This window comes from Maylandia zebra, linkage group LG1, assembly GCF_041146795.1.
Source record: "Maylandia zebra isolate NMK-2024a linkage group LG1, Mzebra_GT3a, whole genome shotgun sequence".
NCBI lineage: Eukaryota > Metazoa > Chordata > Actinopteri > Cichliformes > Cichlidae > Maylandia > Maylandia zebra.
Genome location: NC_135167.1, coordinates 45550882 through 45571346, shown reverse-complemented (window position 1 = coordinate 45571346; position 20465 = coordinate 45550882). Strand labels below are relative to the sequence as shown.

Below are 20465 nucleotides of genomic sequence, written 5' to 3'. Positions count from 1 at the left end.
TCACCGACCCAGGACCATGACAGTACCCCCCCCCCCCTCAAGGGCTGGCTCCAGACAGCCCAGCAGAAACACAAAAACGGACCAAAACCAAAAAAGAAAAGCACCCGACCAGGGTGGGCGGAGGGGGCCCAGGACGGAGGGACAGAGTCCAAAAGGCCCAGATGGTCAAGTTCAGGAGGCCGACCATGCGAATGGCAGCGGGGCAGGTCCCGATGCCGGCCACGCAGTAGGCAGTGGCGTGGAAACAGTTCTGGGGGCCGACCATGCGGACGGCAACAGCGGCGTGGAAACAGTTCTGGGGGCCGACCGTGCGGACGGCAACAGCGGCGTGGAAACAGTTCTGGGGGCCGACCGTGCGGACGGCAACAGCGGCGTGGAAACAGTTCTGGGGGCCGACCGTGCAGACGGCAACAGCGGCGTTCAGGAGGGCGTCCACGGTGGCGGAGATGCCCAACAAGCGGCCAGGCAGATGACCGACGATGTGGAGGTGGTAGTAGGGGACCTGAAGGCTGCGTGGCCCCTGCAGCCCCAGGTGAAGCGGAGGCTGGACCAGACGAGGCGGAAGCTGAAGCGGAGGCTGGACCAGACGAGGCGGACGCTGATGAGGAGGCTGGACCAGACGAGGCTGAAGCAGAAGCAGAGGCTGGACCAGGCGAGGCTGAAGCAGAAGCAGAGGCTGGACCAGGCGAGGCAGCAGCTGATGAGGAGGCTGAAGCTGGGCCAGGCGAAGCAGCTGATGCTGAAGCAGAAGCCAGACCAGGCGACGCTGATGAGGATGCTGGAGCCGGACCAGGCGACGCTGATGAGGATGCTGGAGCCGGACCAGGCGACGCTGATGAGGATGCTGGAGCCGGACCAGGCGACGCTGATGAGGATGCTGGAGCCGGACCAGGCGACGCTGATGAGGACACAGAGGCTGGACCAGACGAGGATGAAGACACAGAGGCTGGACCAGACGAGGATGAAGACACAGAGGCTGGACCAGACGAGGATGAAGCAGTGGCTGGACCAGGCGAAGCGGATGAAGCCAAAGCAGACACTGGACCAGGCGAGGAGGATGCTGAAGCAGATGCTGGACCAGGCGATGAGGATGCTGAAGCAGATGCTGAAACCGGACCAGGCGAGGCCGAAGACACGGGGGCTGGACCAGGCGAGGCCGAAGACTTTGAGGCTGCAGCAGGCGAGGACGATGAAGCTGCAGCAGGCGAGGACGATGAAGCTGCAGCAGGCGATGAGACTGCAGCTGGTGATGAGACTAGAGATGGCACGATACCACTTTTTTATGTCCGATACCGATATCATAAATTTGGATATCTGCCGATACCGATATGAATCCGATATAGTGTTTTTTAATCAACAAAACTGTTTTTTAAAATATCTTGCTGCATTTTGCAAGTCTGCAAGTTCATACTCAAGTTTAAAACAACAACTACACTAAAGCTATTCTGTTATACCTGTATACAAAAAAAATATTTCATAGTTCAGCAATACTGATCAATCTAATAAACTTAAACCTACACCATCCTCCCTATTCTGGTATTTTAAAGAGTACTTAGCGTAAATATTAAGCAACCTAACTAATAGGGTTCCAACTCCCAGCAACAACAAAAATAAATAAATAAAAAATAGGGAACCACCCCTCACGCGCCACCTCATGATGCTTAATCGACGTAATCAACCTTAATTTGATGCAGTGTGAAAAAAAATGCACAGAAATCAATTATTTTTCAAGAAATATTAAATAGATTCAACATCTTTCTTCAACAAAATTGCAGACTGCACAGATGGTACCTTCCCAAAGGAAAAAGTAGTATAGCTTACTAGGGTATATATATTAGACTTAATAGTCACTATATACAGTAATTGACTTCTATTCATTTTACATCAAATTAAAACTTTGTGTGTCAGATAATTATTTATTAAAAGCTAGACATTTTAAATGAGAATAAGAAAGAAAAGTATGTCTTTGTGCCCCCTTTTCCCAGTTAATGCCCTATCGGCCCCCCTGGCTAAACTTTGCTAGATCCGCCCCTGCACAGTTACCAGCGTCAGCTACGTAGAAAAAGATCCTGGTGTAGAAAGTAATATTAAATAAATTCTAACTACAGCTTATCAAGCTTAAACGTGCTGCTGTTGTTCAGCCGCTGGTTTCCTCTTTCTGGTGCAAAGTGGGCCAAAAACAAAGACGGACTCGCGACAGAAAAGCCGATCAGCTGATCATTTAAGCAGTTTCACGATTGAAGTAGCAGCCGGAGAGCAAGAGGCAGTCGCTCGTTAAGCTTAACGCAGGAATGCTTTACAAACATTCAGAGATGGACTTACACACTTGCTTTACTTCTCTCGGGGATAACTTTGTCGGAGATGAAATGCCAGGTTGCTAGCGAAGCTCCAAATGCTATCCAGACCGCATGCCACAGCTGCTCTATCACGTGATGCATACTGCTCCGACATGCTAACGTTCTGAGGTGAGTTACGGCGTGTTGCAAGTTTTGTGAGGTGCTTTCGTGATATTTAATGGATCGGATTACATTTTTTATTTTTCTCCGATATCCGATCCAGTCATTTAGGTCAGTATCGGACCGATACCGATACGTAATATCGGATCGGTCCATCTCTAGATGAGACTGCAGCTGATGGCTGGACGGGCTCCTCGGGCCCCCCAGCTAACAAGGCAGGACGCTGGACGGGCTCCTCGGGCCCCCCAGCTGACGAGGCAGAAGGCTGGACGGGCTCCTCGGGCCCCCCAGCAAAAACAGTCTCAGAACCAGTGGGCACTGGAGCCCCTGGCACACACAGAACAGAACCAGCAGGTGCGGAGACCTCTGGCAGGAACACAACAGAACCAGCAGGCACCCGGGCCTCTGGCAGGAACGCAACAGAACCAGCAGGCACACGGGCCTCTGGCAGGAACGCAACAGAACCAGCAGGCACACGGGCCTCTGGCAGGAACGCAACAGAACCAGCAGGCACACGGGCCTCTGGCAAACACATAGCGGCCTGCAGCTGCGCAGAGCATTGACCCTGCTCAGGCAGCGACAGCTGGGTGCAGTCCTCAGCTGGCTTCTTAAACTCCAGGGGTCCAGAGTCTGATGGGGGCTGAAACCCAGCCTCTGGGGAGGCCCTGGAGTGCATCTCAGTCTCAGAACTGGCCAGCCTTTGAGGAATGTTGACATTGTTCTTGGGTTTGTCTCTCTGCTTAGAGTACGGAGTTGTTGAACTGTCCGTTATGGGTTGGACTGACATGGCTTGCTGTACAGGAGGAGTAGGTGAAGGTGATGGCTGAACAGGTGGTGGAGCAACTGACACAGGATGCAGGGCTGGTGACTGCTGAACAGGAGGCTGAACTGAGGATAAAGCTAATGATTCTTCTGCTAACCGGGCTACTGACTGGGCCATGGATTGTAACAGGGTTTGTAATAAGTCTGGCTGTGACTGTAATTGAGCTATGGATTGTGAGGCTGAATGTGGCGGAGGTGGCGACTGGGCTTCTGGCCGGGCGGCTAACTGAGCTTCTGGCCGGGCGGCTAACTGAGCTTCTGGCGATAAACAGTTTTTGTCCTGTGCCGTACAGAACATCATCCCTGAGTAAACGGTCCCACAGTTCAGACCAATAATACTGTCCTGTCCACTCACCACAGCTGGCTGCTCGGAAATCCCCAGGTCCGACTGTGGCGAGGAGCGTCGGCAGCGTGAGCGCCGTTTCCCCCTCGAAGGCTGGGTTGACGGGCCGGGCAGAACATCCTCTGTCGGACTGGGCAGTGAAGCATGAGCTGCAGGGTGGGTGGTAGCAGCCGGGGGGTGAAGACGGAGTCCATTCAGAATGAAATTCTGTGCGAGCGGGTGAAGTGAGCTGAGCAGCCAGGGGAGACCAGAAACCAAGCGCTGTAGCCGATTAGCCACGGCTTGGCGAAATTCTCTCCCCTCGTGCTCCAGCCACGCGTTGATTAATTTGTCCACGGAGTAAACAATGTCCTCCCGGAGCTCCTTGGGCAGGTTGAATGCTGCTGGGTCCATAGTGGCCGGTTCGTACTGTCACGGCTGCCGAGGCGAGCCGTGTGGATTTAGAAGGAGGACCCAAGATGCAGGCAGTGGATGAGATACCGGTGGTTTTATTTACAGAGGTGTAGTGGCAAACAAACAGTGGGGCATAACAAACAACTAAAGACACCTAAACAGGGAGAACTAAAAATAACAGACCTGGGAGCATATGACAACAGATGATGAATAGCAGAGAGACGCAGACGAGGAACAGGACACCGTGGAACACAGGGTAACAGACTGACACGGAGGAACACAGACGAACCGGCAACAGGCAGGAGAACACACAGGGCTTAAATACACACACCAGTAATCAGGGGATGAGAGACAGGAGGGCAACACAGCTGGGAGGAATCTGGGCTGACGGGACAGGGGAAACGTAAACTGATCACACTCACATACGACGCGGACCTTCACAATAAAACAGGAAACTCAGACACATGGAACCAGACAAGACATTGAACTAAACAGACAGATTCACAAACAGATGGGGTGACACCATAGACAGAGACACAGACTCAAAGGCAGACCAAATATAACACACAGAACTCAAACAATAATAATCATCATCATAAACTAGAAAATGATAACTAAAAGCGCTGGGTCACCGACCCAGGACCATGACAATCAGTATATTGTGATTTATACTGATTTTTGTGTTAGAAAAGGGCTAACACCTCCCTCCATCAGGGTCATAGGGTACCTGGAGTACAGTGGCTACATTGGTACTCCTGAAGTAAGCTTACATAAGCCCTGATGAAGGCCATCAGAGTTGGCCTTCCTGAGGTGGAATTTTAAGGAACAGTCATGGGATGGAAATCTGGTAGTTCTTATGACATCACAGCTATTGCACAGTTACAGTGCAGGTTTAAATGTTACAACTGAAACATATTTATGACTTCAGCAACAAGCAGATACACACACAGCTGAACTAGGACATTTTCATAGAACAGTTTCTTTGAAAAAAAGGTGAGTTTTGGGGGAACTGCTTTATAAGTGAAACTTACTTTTGATGCTGTAACTTTGATAGCTGATGGTAGATATTTACAGTGAGATTTTTGAGCATGCCCTCAGAATCAATCAGAATAATTTCTTCAACATTCGTTTTGAAATTGATGACAGCAACTCTGATGATGGACATGATGACAGCAACTCTGATGATGGAAATGACCACAATAACAGAGATACTGAAAATGACCACAATTATTGCAATTATAATAATGATGATCAAAATGCTGACAGCAGCAACGATGAAGAGGAACGCAATGAAGCTCATCAAGATGAAAGTGACCTTGCTGCTGCTGAGGTTGACTATGAAGTCAACCCGGATGAAGGAGAAGCAGCGGAGGATCTGCTTCCTGGAGGATTTAGGAGACAGTTTAGAGAGGAAGACAGTGATGATGAGAAAAGTAATGCAAGCCAACAGTTCCACTGGTGGGATGAATTTGCTGACAGCGACTCTGAAGAACAAGACTCCCTACTTGAAGGCAATAAAGAAAGCGATGAGGGTGATGAAGATGAGAGGTGAATCCAAAAGTGACATGCCAACCGTCACTCAGAGTGACTGAATGGAACCTCTTTAATAAAAATGCATCTTCTACTCAGTTGTCTTTTGATTAAATGCGAGCACTGCAACACTCTTGTTTTTAAAAAGATATAAAACTGCTTTTGTAAAACCAAATTACTCTTGCAGAATAGACGTACCAAGGTATGGTAGTATTCTGATATTTAAACACAATCAATGTGCCATCCTACAAAAACAACTTTACAACTTTTTTTGATAAAATCAAGGACTCAGCGGGCCTGTTGCTCTATTTTCACCTGTATAGCAGGTGGATGTTTGCCCTGGTGCAGGTGTGCCGCAGCGGTCAGTGGAAGAATCCGTGAGTTTGTCTGTGAATTTCCCATTACGTCGTAGCGTCCTGGGTGCTTGCTAGTGATGTGCGATACCACTGATTTCCTTTCTCTCCCTCCCTCGCTCACAGACACATAACGGGTGCGATACCACTGATTTCCTTTCCGATCCGATACCAAGTAATATTCAGGGTGGTATCGACGATACTGATCCGATACCGATACTTTGTAAAAAAACGGATTTTATTTATTGTATCTTAAATTATAGCGTCATAATGATTACAGGACATCAGATTACTTGTTCTTATCACGTAACAATGCAGAGTTCATCATATAGAAATAAAAAACCTGAAGTTGTGGCTATTTGAACACGTTGCCTGCCTGCAGCACTAAAGGACTCCGTGAGAGACTCTCACCCTAGCACCACCTGTCCCTGTCCTCTTCAGTCTCAACATACGCTCGTCATATTCTGTGATATGAGTTACTCTGAGATGTGTGACAAGGTTAGTGATGTTGCCACAACCATACATGCCAACCCTCCTGATTTTTCCGGGAGAATACCAAATTTCAGTGCCCCTCCTGAAATTCTCCCGGAGCCACCATTCTCCCGAATTTCTCCTGAATTTCCACCTGGACAACAAAAGTGAAAAACCATATCGCAGAATTCATAGCCAATTCCAGTCTCCAACAATGGCGGCAGCGACTTAGTTTTAATATCACTCTTATTTCTCTTTCTGGGTCGCAAAAAACTTTTAACATGTTGTCAGGTGAGAATGTAGCTGTGTGAACTTCAAATATCTGAGCCGACACATCGTCTTCAAACCCCCGCGGTCGTTAAACATGATATATAAGTCACTTTGATAACCTAAAAATGTTCTTGTTTGGCTTTTTCAGTGTTTTATTTGTTCGTGAGTAAATCGGTTTGGCTGAGATTAAAGTTATTAGATTAGATTAAATAAAATTTAACTTTATTAATCCCTCGGGAGGGTTCCTCCGGGGTTTTCACACAGCTGAATAAATGACAAACAGAAAACTGATTAAACAAAGTGTGAGACGGTCGAGAGTTTACGTCAGCGCCCGGTTATATTTTAGATAGCAAGGAGCAGACGGCAGAGTTTCAGTCCGCCGAGGGAGCTCGTGCCGTACTACCCGGCTTTCTTTAGACCACGAAGGCCGGTCCTCAGGTGGAAGCAGCCTCTGAATTTGGACACCCGCGCTGTTTCCGGGCTGGCCAATAATAACGGTGATTTAATGTATTTTATCCGATAAATAAACACTGTAAATTTATGTATCCCCCCCCCCCCCCCAACAGCCCCTCTGAATGTCTCCCTAATTCTGAGGTGTCAAGGTTGGCATGTATGACCACAACACCTCACTTTTTTGCCACATGTATCGCAAACCACGTCTCAGCTGTTTGTGGAGGTAAAACAAGTCCACACATGACTCAACTACGCTCAGCCATTGTTGTGAGTGCATAAGAAATACAGCAAACTGTCCATACCTGAGGCCTTGGAAACTGCCAAACAAAGACTCACAGCCTTGGCCAGCCGCTTGAGGAGGTACACCAGAGAGATAGAAGGCAGGAGAATAAACCAGCTGTTCTCCACAGAACCAGCAAAGGTGTACTCTCAGTGGCAAGGGAACAATAAGAGAACAACACCACCAAGGCTGGAGACGGAGCAATACTGGAAGAGCATATGGGAGAAGGATGCAACCCATAATGGCAATGCTCAGTGGCTAGTGGATCTGAGGGCAGACCATAGCGACCTCCCTGAACAGGGTCCAGTAACCATCACAGTGGCAGATATCCAAGAAAGGGTCTCCAGTATGAAGAGTTGGACAGCACCAGGGCCCAACATGGTCCACGCCTACTGGCTGAAGAAGCTGACTGCACTCCACGAGCGTCTGGCAGCACAAATGAACCAGCTGCTAGTTGACGAGAGACACCCGGAATGGCTAACCGAAGGCCGGACGGTCCTGATCCCCAAGGACCCCAAGAAGGGACCGGTCCCCTCCAACTACCGACCAATAACCTGCCTCAGTACTACATGGAAGCTCCTGTCAGGCATCATATCGGCTAAGATGAACAGGCACATGGGTCAATACATGAGTGGGGCACAGAAAGGGATTGGCAAGAATACCAGAGGCGCAAAACACCAGCTACTGGTAGACAGAACAGTCAGCCGAGACTGCAAGACCAGACTGACCAACCTGTGCACTGCCTGGATTGATTACAAGAAGGCTTATGACTCAATGCCCCACACCTGGATCCTGGAATGCTTAGAATTGTACAAGATCAACAGGACCCTAAGAACCTTCATCAGGAACTCAATGGGGATGTGGCGTACAACACTAGAGGCCAACTCCAAGCCCATAGCACAAGTCACCATCAAGTGCGGGATCTACCAAGGAGATGCTCTGTCCCCACTGCTGTTCTGCATAGGCCTGAACCCCCTCAGTGAAATCATTAACAAGACTGGCTACGGATACCGACTACGGAACGGAGCAGTTGTCAGCCACCTCCTGTACATGGATGACATCAAGCTGTATGCCAAGAGTGAACGAGACATCGATTCACTGATCCACACTACCAGGCTATACAGCAATGACATTGGAATGTCGTTCGGACTGGAGAAGTGTAGTCGAATGGTAACAAAGAGAGGGAAGGTAGTCAGAACTGAGGGGATTGAACTACCAGAAGGCAACATTGCAGACATAGAGGACAGTTACAAGTACCTGGGGATCCCGCAGGCGAATGGGAACCATGAAGAGGCCGCTAGAATGGCTGCAACCACCAAGTACCTGCAGAGGGTCAGGCAAGTCCTGAGGAGTCAGCTGAATGGTAAGAACAAGATCCGGGCCATCAACACCTACGCCCTGCCCGTGATCAGGTACCCTGCTGGGGTAATAGGCTGGCCAAAGGAGGAGATAGAAGCCACTGACATAAAGACAAGAAAGATCCAAGAAAGAACAAGCTCTGAGCACAAGATCCATAGAGGCTGGGGTCTATCACACCAGGCAAGACCCCAGGTGCAGGCTGTGTAAAGATGCCCCAGAGACAATCCAGCACATAACAGCAGGGTGCAAGATGCTAGCAGGCAAGGCATACATGGAACGCCATAACCAAGTGGCCGGCATATATATATATATATATATATATATATATATATATATATATATATATATATATATTGTTTAGTATTAAGCTTTGCTTGTTCCATATTCAGTTTTTCAGCAAAACTTGTTTGAGTCCATAAGAAAAGATTCATTCTCATATCTGGAGGAATAAATATATTTCAATAAATATTAATGTTAGCCCGCGACTTTGTTCCAGTTTTGAATTTTGGCCAACTGTGTATTTGAGTTTGACACCCCTGCTCTATGCTGTCGCATGCTGGGGCAGAAGGTTAAGAGTCACAGATGCAAGCAAACTCACTAGATATTATCCAAGGTAAGGACAACGGTAGACAATACCTCCCACCCACTGCATTACGTGCTGGCCAGTAAAAGGAGCAGGTTCAGTAAGAGACTGAGATCAACCAAATGCACCACTGAGTAATACAGGAAATCATTCTTGCCTGTGGCTTTCTCTCTGTGTATCTCTCTCTGATTCTGACATATGATCAATTGTGGGTCAACGACCTCCTTAAGGGACAAGGGATGAAATATCCCACTAGGGATTAAATATCTAGGACTCACCACCATTTGGTATTAGAACTGCAGAAGCTCAGATGAGAGGTGAAATGTCTTCAAGAAATTTAAAGAAGCCAAGTTTACTTTTTTCACAAGCTCCTTAAATCTGTCTTTTTCACTTATTTTTCTGTCTTTCAGATGATTTGTTGAAAATATTTGACAACAGATTAAGGTTAAAAAGAAAATAAAAACTGAAAGATTATCTTTGCTAGTGACAGCCAAAGAGATGCCAGAGGAGGGGGCCACTCAAAAACATGGGCATCTGTCATTTGACTGCAATGTCATCTGACTTAGAGGCAGGAGGGTAATGGAAGGGGAAAGATAATTTGTCAGATGTTTCAAATTGCCTGTCATGTTTTCATCTTCTCCCTTTCATTACGGTACATTCTGGGGCGATCGTGGCTCAAGAGTTGGGCGTTCGCCTTGTAATCGGAAGGTTGCCGGTTCGAGCCCCGGCTTGGACAGTCTCAGTCGTTGTGTCCTTGGGCAAGATGCTTCACCCGTTGCCTACTGGTGGTGGTCAGAGGGCCCGGTGGCGCCAGTGTCCGGCAGCCTCGCCTCAGTCAGTGCGCCCCAGGGTGGCTGTGGCTACAATGTAGCTGCCATCACCAGTATATGGGTGGATGACTGGATATGTAAAGCGCTTTAAGGTCCTTAGGGACTAATAAAAGCGCTATATAAATACAGGCCATTTTACATCATATTAATGTGTTCACTGAACCCTTGCAGCTGTTGGAGTGTGTAAATTATTATATGTGGTGATCATATTTATATTACAGTATATAAAGATTTTCTCTCTTATAAGTCATTGTCATTACCAAATGGACAACACAGGGTTTGATCTCTGATTATGAGATAACGACAAAGAACAGTGAGAGACAAAGATAATATATACACAAGAGGGAATCAGGGCAGAGTGGACACACCTGGGGAAAATGGCTGGATGGCCTGATAAGACGGGTGAAGCAAAACTGAGCAGAATTCACACGAGACAAGGACTGTCAAAATAAAACAGGGAACATAAACACAGAGACAGAGACCTTGACTGAAAAAATACAACTAGACACAAGGAAAGGGTAAACAAACAGGGATAAGACCCACAAACAGAGTGACACAGACTTGACACTTGTAAACAGACATGACTGACTACAGGGGCTACATGCTTTTCTCAATGGTGTTTTATTTTTACATTTTTATTGTTTCAAAGTGTAGACCTTCAGACCACAGTAAAACTTTAGAAGCGAGAGACAAAATGCAGGATCATGCAGTCATTTTCCCTCCAGAACACCTTTCCAGGGGTAGAACTTCAGGAGAATAACGCTAGTCCCAATATCTGAGAATGGTTTTTCTGTCTTATGCCAGATTGTGGATATCTCCCTTAGAGATGTCATGAATAGCATTGTTACCTTTATTGATTAAAATCGATTCTGGCTTGGATAACGTGAAATCGATTCATTAAAATCCTGAATCGATTTTTTAATATAAATGTATTTTGCCCAAAATGCCAGAATCTCAGGTTAAACCTCAAAATTTCAACAGCCACCAAACCGCTAAGACAGTAATGAGAGCAGGAACACGGATTCTGCACAGAGACGTAAACACACAGCGCCGAGCCGCCGACGGATCAGAATCAGTGAGATGTGACTTTCTCACGGTCGGGGCTGAAAGCCGACAGCTCGCTGATTCTGATGTTTCGGCGGGTCGGCGCTTTGTGTTCACGCCCTTTTTGCGCCGATTCTAAAGCTGTTAGTTTGATCTCTCTCCAAACAACATTGACTGAACCAGCAGCAAAAGAAGATCCAAACTGGGCTTCACATAAACATAGTTATGGATTCAGTCTGACTTTTATTGTTTTGCTTCCACCAGGATAAAACCACACTTCATGCACAGCTCTCTCTCTCTCTCTCTCTCTTTCTCTCTCTCTCTCTCTCTCTCGCTCTCTTTCTCTCTCTCTCTCTCTCTCTCTCTCTTTCTCTCTCTCTCTCTCTCTTTCTCTCTCTCTCTCTCTCTCTCTCTCTTTCTCTCTCTCTTTCTCTCTCTCTCTCTCTCTCTCTTTCTCTCTCTCTCTCAGTAATGCCATAGTGATCGTTTGATATATGGACCTGCAGCGGAGTTTAGGCCCAGACACGGCTAGTGACGTCAGAGTGAACAACCGGATACTGAACAAATTTAAACTTTAAAATTATGCAAAATGCAAAACGCTTAGTGTGTCTCTAATAAAACCACTGTAATGTCAGAGGTAACGTTTATATGTTGATTAATGGTTTTCTTTTGTTTTTGATCTACTGCAGAATATTTTTATAAAATCCAGGCCAGGATAATCACCTTCATGTATTTCTGTGTTTTATCCTCAGCTACTTTGACACAAAGGCCTCGCTGTGATGCTCACACCTTTGATAAAGTCTGGAAAGTGTCAGCTTCCTTTTTATAGATACAAAAATATGTAAATGTACTGATCTGAATTATAATATTTCTGACTGTCAAAATTTCCCAGATTCAAATCAAATCAAATTGAATCGAATCAAATCAAATCGAATTAAATCGAATCGTGGATCGAATTGATTTGGGACCCTTGTGAATCGGAATTGAATCGATTCTAGAAATCAGTGACGATACCCAGCCCTACTCTCTAGGCTTTTCTGTGTAGAGTTTGTATGTTTGCTCAGTGCTGTTTTTCTTCCACCTACTCTGATATCATCACACAGTCCTAAAACATGCATGTTATTTAACAGGTAACCTAAAATTGGCCACAGTGGTGTTTTGAACTTGTTTCAAGACCTCCCAGAGTATTTTTGTATACACACACATATAAACACATATCGAAAGTGCAGAAAGTTTGATTGTTTTTACACCATTGTTGATTATTGGAATATTTTGTGACTGGTGACAATAGTGTAAAACTTATAAAGAGCTGTGTGTAAAGGGCAAAAATGGTTTGTACTATAAAGCACTCTAAGTGATGAATGCCATATAAATGCCAGAGAATCCTAACATTCATTTTCTTTATGAACCCAGGGTTGCTGAGAATGGCAACATTCAATTTTTAGATTAACTGATCGACTGTTTGATAATTTGTTTGTTAAATAAATAGAATCTTTTATTTGTTTATGTGTTCATTTCTATCTGTGTTATTACATTATATGTGGAATAAAAAAAGAGGAAGAGTGTGTGTGTGTGTGTGTGTGTGTTGCGGTAGTGGTGGTGGGGGATAGCACTAGGACCACAAAATTTAAAAGGGCCACAGGCACCCAAGAACCACCCAGCACTCCCAGTAAGGGAGAGGTCCAAGACACCCCGAGCTACCGAGTCAGTCACGCACCCCGAGTGGTGACCCCGTCTCACCCGGGCTCAGCAAGCCCCAGACTCAGGCTGAGCAATGCACGCACACACGCACACACACAAACCATTCACTAACTCACTCACTTTCATCCACCCACTAACGACACACAGAGTGATAAAGACACATATACATGCACTGACCCCCCCTCCCCTGTGGTGTTGGCAAGCAGATGCTGCAAGCTATTCAGATGATCCAGTGATTTCTGTTACTATAGTTAACTGAACCTTCATAGGCCGTCAGCTGCCGAGGTTAATTAACACACTGAGATGAACAACTGTATATTACGATTCCTTTTGACTTTGTATGTTATGAGCTTCGTACGAATCACTGTAGAGGCCAATGGACAAGCAGAAATCTTTGCATTATACAACGCTGTTGTAAATATTGCCACATCTTTCTGTGTCTTCCAGACTGCAGTGTGATGAGCACCATGGACCGGCTACTGTGCATCACTCTCGTGTTCATGCATAAGCTCCTTCCATTATTGCTGGCCCACTGAAGAGACATCAGGCAAACCTGTGAACCTGCAGCATTCTTACTTTCTATGTCAAACAGAAACCAAGCAGCACTCAATGGTTACCAGAAAGATCAGTGTATATCTATGGTGTTGCATCACATCTTTGCTAGGAGTAAAAGCAAAGCAACATAAAACGCAGGAGCTTGACACACAAATAAAAGAGATGGACCCCCTCTGTCATGACATGATGGAGATAGTCTTGATGGCTGACAGCGGACAGGAGAAAAGAGCATATAAAAATAAAACCAGCATCACTAATGATCCACAGAATCGTTCAGCCTGTGTACTCTGTGCTCAAACACTCATCACTGCCAATTTGACCACGCACAGAGGCTAGAGTGTATTTGTCTAACATGTCATGCCCTCCTTCTTGCACACACACACATGCCACCACCACCACCACCACCATCATTATCATCTCATAGCTGTGTTGAATAATGTAAACGAAAATTAAAATGCTGATATATTTTTAGAGAGATAAGGCTCACTTTACCACTGACACTAATTACCTCTATTGATGTTTATTTTTTGACACTTTTCATATGTATTACATGACATGATTTACTTGTGACAGCAGCTGAAAACAGTTTATTGTTTTCCTAATAAAAGGTAGACCGCAAACCTCTGCATGTTAATGCTTGTCTTTCTACAGGACCAGGATACAGACAAAGGTAGTCAGTAATCCTTGCTACTCACAGCTTCATGCTAGGAAAACTGCTTTACTTCAATGAAAACTGAAATGTGATATCAGCATTCCTGATCTCAACAGCTCTATTGGACAATTTCTTTAGAAAATATTTCTTAATGATAAATAACCAGATTTAAATAACCAAGTGCAAAAGGACTTCACAAATCCAAGAAGGCATGAAGCCCAGAGAAAACAGGCAACACACACACACACACACACACACACACACACACACACACACACACACACACACACACACACACACACACACACACACCAATGAAGGGAAGCCAGTATAGGAAAAAAATATGCTCTCTGTCTTTCTAGTCCCTGTCAAAAGTGAGCTTTTAGGACATCTTGATAATAATGAATTACAGTAGCTCAGCCTAAAAGTAATGCATGCATGAAATAGTTTCTCAGCGTCACCCTGAGACAGGATATTTCTAATTTTAGAGATATCGCAGAAATGGAAGAAAACAGTCCTACATATTTGTTTAATATGTGCATTGAAGGACATGTCCTGGTTAAAAATGTATCAAGGTTCCTGGAGGCCAAGGTAATGCCATCCAGAGTAAGAATCTGGTTAGATAGCACATGTGATATCGGAATTTAGTAGCCGAGGTCATCCAGGTCTTTGTGTCTTTAAGACATTCCTGCAGTTTAACTAATTGGTGTGTGTTATCTGGTTTCATGAACAGATAAAGGTAGATATCATGCGCATACCAATGAAAATGTCGCAGTGTTTTATAGTAATACTTCCAAAGGGAAATATATATTATATAAAAATATTGATCCTACCAAAAAACCCCTCTTTAACTCTGTAACTAACATATGCATGTGTGTGAGGAACACTCAACATCTACATGCACGAATTTGACCCTATCACAGCTACCGTAGGGCAAGAGGGTACACTGATTGGCAGTCTGTCACAGGTCCAAAAGAGACAAAAGAGACAAATAAGTCATGCCAGTGGGATGGAAAAATTGGCATCTGGGAATAACTCCCAATAGAGCATCAGAATATTTTTTTGAGAATATGTTCTAAAAATATCAATGTGCCACAGTGTACATAAATTGGGATTATATTCACAGTTTGATCTATGAACAAGGTTGAGTTTACATCATCAACCTGCTATTTAAAAATACTCAAAATACCAAAAGTACTAAAGTAGAGTGATCATTATCGTATGCTGTCAGTAAATTCAAACCACTTTATATAAAAGTGATTTGGTATGCTTTGAGTGATTTAACAAATTTCTGAACAGCAAAACCCTTGTGGATATCCTAACTAGGGTATTGGGAAATATAGACTTTATGACAGGTCACAGCAATATGCATAAATAAGACCTCAGCAGGCAGCTGCCCAGAGCTTTGCACTAAAGCTCAATTTGCAATGCAGCTCTCAGAACTAATCTCATCTCATGGATGTTGATGCAGGCAAAGAGAATGTGACTAACCTGAATCTTACATAAGCCATGGCATGTCCTGCAAAAACAGGAACACCATGAGGACACATACTCACCTCATTTCACTTGACAATAAAATAAACCACGAGTTAGCAGAGCTTCAGGGCACACAGAAGTACTGCATGAATGACTAAAATAGCCAAAGCTATGTTCAAGATGATTCATTTTCACCTCTTTTACTTCATCAATTTTCACACCTGTACCACACATTATGAATTATTATATACTTGCCTTTACACAGGCACATTTGTCCTACTAAAGTGGATGGCAAATAGGGAAGGATTAATGCTTCTGAAAATCTAGGACACTCTTACCATCACCCCCCCCCCCCCCAGTTTTAAGATAATAAGAAAACTGCTGTATTTAATAAGACAAAGCATTTTATTGACCATCAAAATTAATGTGATCATATATTGTATTATTAATTGACACTAATAAACTACTCACATGCTGTGTTATTAGGTGGATTGCTAATGCCAGTCACAGGAACATACTGAGCTGATAAGAGTTTATTAACCCCTGACAGAAGAGCTATGACGGTATGACAGACATTCAGAAAATCTTAAGATAATGGCTCCATGTATAGATGTTATTACTGTGAGACAATTGCCCATTCCTTAGCCTGCCTTTTAAAAAAGTACAAAATTGTATATGTACAGACAGGAGAGATACATGCATGGGAAAAGCTGAGATGAGAAGGATACAGAAATAAATCAAGCACCATATGGCAGATGCTCTAGTGAACATCTGGCAGTGAAGTCTGTGGCAAGCTGAAGCTGACATTTCAGACAGGCGCTGTGGTCTTTGCACAGATCCGATTTGATTCCAGGTTAAAGAAGGTCAGAAGGGATAACACAGCGGAAGGCAGGGTATGGCTGGGGCAAAGGATGAGCACACACATGCACACAGACACACATGTCAGGTGTTGCTATCCTAGTGGGGAGATCTGATTGGGATAATGCTTTCCCTAGCCACTAACCCTAACCATCAAAAATGAATGCCTAACCCTAACCCTTACCCTAAACCTAACCATAACCTAATAACCTAATCACACTAAAACCACCTGGACCTGGAATTTGGTCCCCACGAGGACTGTTGGTCCCACCAGTACAGTAAATTTCAGATTTTGGTCCCTACCAAGATAGGAAAAATCGGTATACTACACTGTGATGGCATGCCACACATGGTAAGCTCCACACCTCATCACCCGTTGATTCACTTTAGTTTAATTTACAGTCACTACTTTAAAATATTCTATTTATTGTTCAATATCGTTTCTTTATTAAATGTATTCATTTTTCCATCACACCTTCCAATGTTTATATGGCGTGCACACATATTAACCTTGCAAGGTCAAAGTTCTGTTTTATGTTATATTAATACATCTTTCTTTGTTTGAGTTACCTGGGGGTTGGTGTCTCCTCCTGTCTGGCAAAAGGTGTGGCAAAGGGCTGGGAGACCTGAAGTACTGCTGACAGCCTAATTGGATTGCACCACATGCTTCATTGCCTGGGGGGTGTTTCATGTTTGTTTAAATGTTTTGTATTAGTTGGTTATATGGCAGCCATCTTGTTTTCCCCCGTGTGTGTCATTTGGTTTAGCTAAACCAGTATTTAAGTCCCCCTGTGTGTCATTTCAGCAGGTCAGTTTACCATATGTTTGTTTGAGGTTTTGTTAATTATTATCTTGAGTTTAGTCTGTTGAGTTGACCTCTTTTATTGGTCTGCCTGTTTAAGTTTTGGCTTTGTTAAATATATTTTCATATTTTTGGGTCAATAAAACCCGTTTTTTGAATTAAAACCACCTGTGTCCTTTATGCTTTACTGCTTGGTCCCTGACAATTGGTGGCAGCGGTGGGATCATCCAGTATTGGACACAGGTCTTTTTTCTTTTTCTTTTTTTCTTTCTTCTGTTTTTCCCCATGAGGAGGAAGAATGCATCGTGGTGGCAAGAATGAAAAGAAAAAGGGATCTGCTCAGCAAACCTGCGAAGAGGAGGAAAATGGAGCCTCAGGAGTCACTGAAGTTGTGGAGAGAGTTGAAAAGGAGCCTACTTTGTCTGATCTAGTCAATATGCTACATGCTCACATGGAACAACAGGACATCCGGGATGCAAAACAGAGTGAGTTAAATGCACGACAAGAACAGCGATTTAAAGCCTTTCAACATCAGTTTAGACTTTTGCAGTCAGAAATCCAAGTCAGAACATCACCATCAGATTCTGCAGAAGCTCGCTCTGAATCATTAGAGTTTGATATTCATCCTTCTTCCTCTGTTCAGCAGGCCCAGGCTGAACCAGTTATGACTAATTCCAATCCAGCCATTTCACCAGCATTTCAGTTTCCCCTACAAATAGAGGGCAGATTGGAAAGATTAACTGAAGCTGATGATATTGAACATTTCCTGATCACATTTGAACGTATGGCTACAGCTTATCGATGGCAGAAGTCAGATTGGGTTTTTCATTTGATACCCTTGCTTACTGGTAAAGCTAGAGGTGCCTATGTTCACATGGACATTGATGATTCATTAGACTATGATAAAGTGAAATCAGCTATTCTGTCAAAATATGACATTAACCCTGAAACATATAGGCAAAGATTCAGATCCCTGGACGTTCAACCAGATGAAAGCCCTCGTGAGCTATATGCGAGACTGAAGGAGCTTTATGGGAAATGGATCCAGCCAAAGGGTAAAACTATTCATGACATTGGTGAAACTATAATCTTGGAGCAGTTTCTCAGAATGTTATCTCCTGAGCTTCAGGTTTGGATCAGAGAACACAACCCTGGTTCAGCAATGGAAGCAGCTCGGTTAGCTGATGTTTTTGTTGCTGCCAGAAAGAAGGGGCAAGCATGGAGCCATAATGCATGGAAGGTATCGAGGGACACCCGGAAGATACCTCAGCAAAACCATCTGGATTCAGCAAATACAAGCACCAGTAAGAGCTCTGTCTACCACTAGACCACCAAAGGCCTCTGGTAAGAAGCTCATTTGTTATCTTTGTGGATTAGAGGGCCATACAAAACCTATGTGCCCAAGAAATTCTGCTAAAATGGTGCAAATGTGTTTTGCTCCTCGTTCTAATGCTGATCCTGAGCAGGAGAGTGACAAATCCATCAAAATGAGCCAGATTGAAGTGAATGGGGTTCTACTCAATGCCCTTCTTGACTCTGGCAGTTCTCGGTCTCTTATTCACTCAGATTTTGCCCCACCTAATATTGTTCGCACCAGTGATACAATTTCAATCTGTTGTGTCCATGGAGATGAGAAAAGATATCCGACAGCTGACATCTACATTAAAGTTCAGGACCAGATGTATCTGCTGAATGTGGGTGTTGTGAACAGTTTGCCTTACTCTGCCGTGTTAGGGCGTGACCTTCCTGTGCTTTTTGATTTGTTGGAGTCTGAGCAGACTGAGGAGTGCAATGTAGCTGTTACCAGAGCTCAGGCTAAGCAAGTCAGTACCCACTCTGAGACCCTGAGTGCCCTGCCTTTTTTTAATGAGGAGTTTGAGACAACTGTGGTGAAGCCACGGAAGACCCGCAGACAAAGAAGGCAGGAGAAATTCAAATTTTCACCTGTGGATACACTAACAGACGCTGAGCCAACACCGTCACCCCTAGGGTTTAATATTCCAACTGAAATTGCTGAACTCCAAAAATCTGATCAATCTTTAATATCTCTTTTCCAGAAGGCCAAAGAAAAGGAACCTGGAGTGGAGCAGGTTAACAGTGAGTACATCTTGCAAAATGACATTCTCTATCGTCAGCAGGGGTCGGTGCTGCAGCTGGTGGTTCCCCAGAAGGTTAGAAACGCCATTCTCACCTTAGGGCATTCTATTCCGTGGGCTGGCCACCTTGGTAAACACAAGACCACAGCTCGCATCAAACATCATTTCTACTGGCCTGGTCTTAGCAAAGATGTGGCTCAGTTTTGTAAAAGTTGCCCACAGTGTCAGATAACATCTGCTAAAATCCCCCATAGAGCTCCACTCCAACCTCTCCCTGTCATCGGCACTCCTTTTGAGCGTCTTGGAATGGATATTGTAGGGCCTGTTGAGAGGAGCAAAGCAGGAAATTGTTACATGCTTGTTGTAACAGATTATGCCACAAAATATCCTGAGGTGTTCCCTTTAAAATCTATAAAGGCCAAGCCCATTGCATTTTGTTTAGTGCAGTTCTTTGCAAGAGTTGGGTTTCCACGAGAAATACTAACTGATCAAGGCACTAACTTCATGTCTACTCTGTTAAAGCAAGTTTATCAGTTGTTGGGCATCCGGAGTCTGAGAACTTCACCATACCACCCTCAAACTGATGGGCTGACAGAACGGTTTAACCAGACATTGAAACAGATGCTCAGGAAGTTTGTCAACGACAGTGGTAACGACTGGGATCAATGGCTGCCATATCTACTCTTTGCTTATAGAGAAGTCCCCCAAGCCTCCACAGGTTTTTCACCTTTTGAGCTGTTGTATGGTTATGAGGTTCGTGGCCCTCTAACTCTGTTAAAGGAGATTTGGGAGGGAGACAAGGTGGAGGGGGGATCCAAGAACATTTTGTCTTATGTCATTCAGATGAGAGAACGGTTGGAGAAAATGGGTGAACTTGCTCAATCACATATGGTGGAGGCCCAGCAGCAGCAGAAGTCTTGGTATGATAAATCTGCTCGTCAGCGTGCGTTTGAGCCAGGACAAAAGGTGCTCGTGATCCTCCCCAGTGACAACAACAAATTGTTGGCAAAGTGGCAGGGGCCATTTGAAGTCATGAGGAAGCTGGGACCCACCACATATGAGGTGTCCACCCCAGGGCAGTTGCGCTCCAGCAAGGTCTTGCATATAAACCTTCTGAAGGAGTGGGTGGAGCGTATTG

General features: G+C 44.8%; 1 protein-coding gene across 1 annotated transcript in view; it reads left to right on the top strand.

Annotated features, from left to right (window-relative positions):
* The window catches only part of vstm2b (V-set and transmembrane domain containing 2B), a 33337-nt gene extending 14952 nt beyond the window's left edge, over positions 1-18385 (top strand). The window contains exon 5 of the mRNA XM_076887360.1: positions 13336-18385. Within this exon, the coding sequence (XP_076743475.1) occupies positions 13336-13424 (89 nt within the window). The 3' untranslated portion in view covers positions 13425-18385. The remainder of the gene's footprint in view (positions 1-13335) is intronic.
* Positions 18386-20465: the final 2080 nt, after the last annotated feature.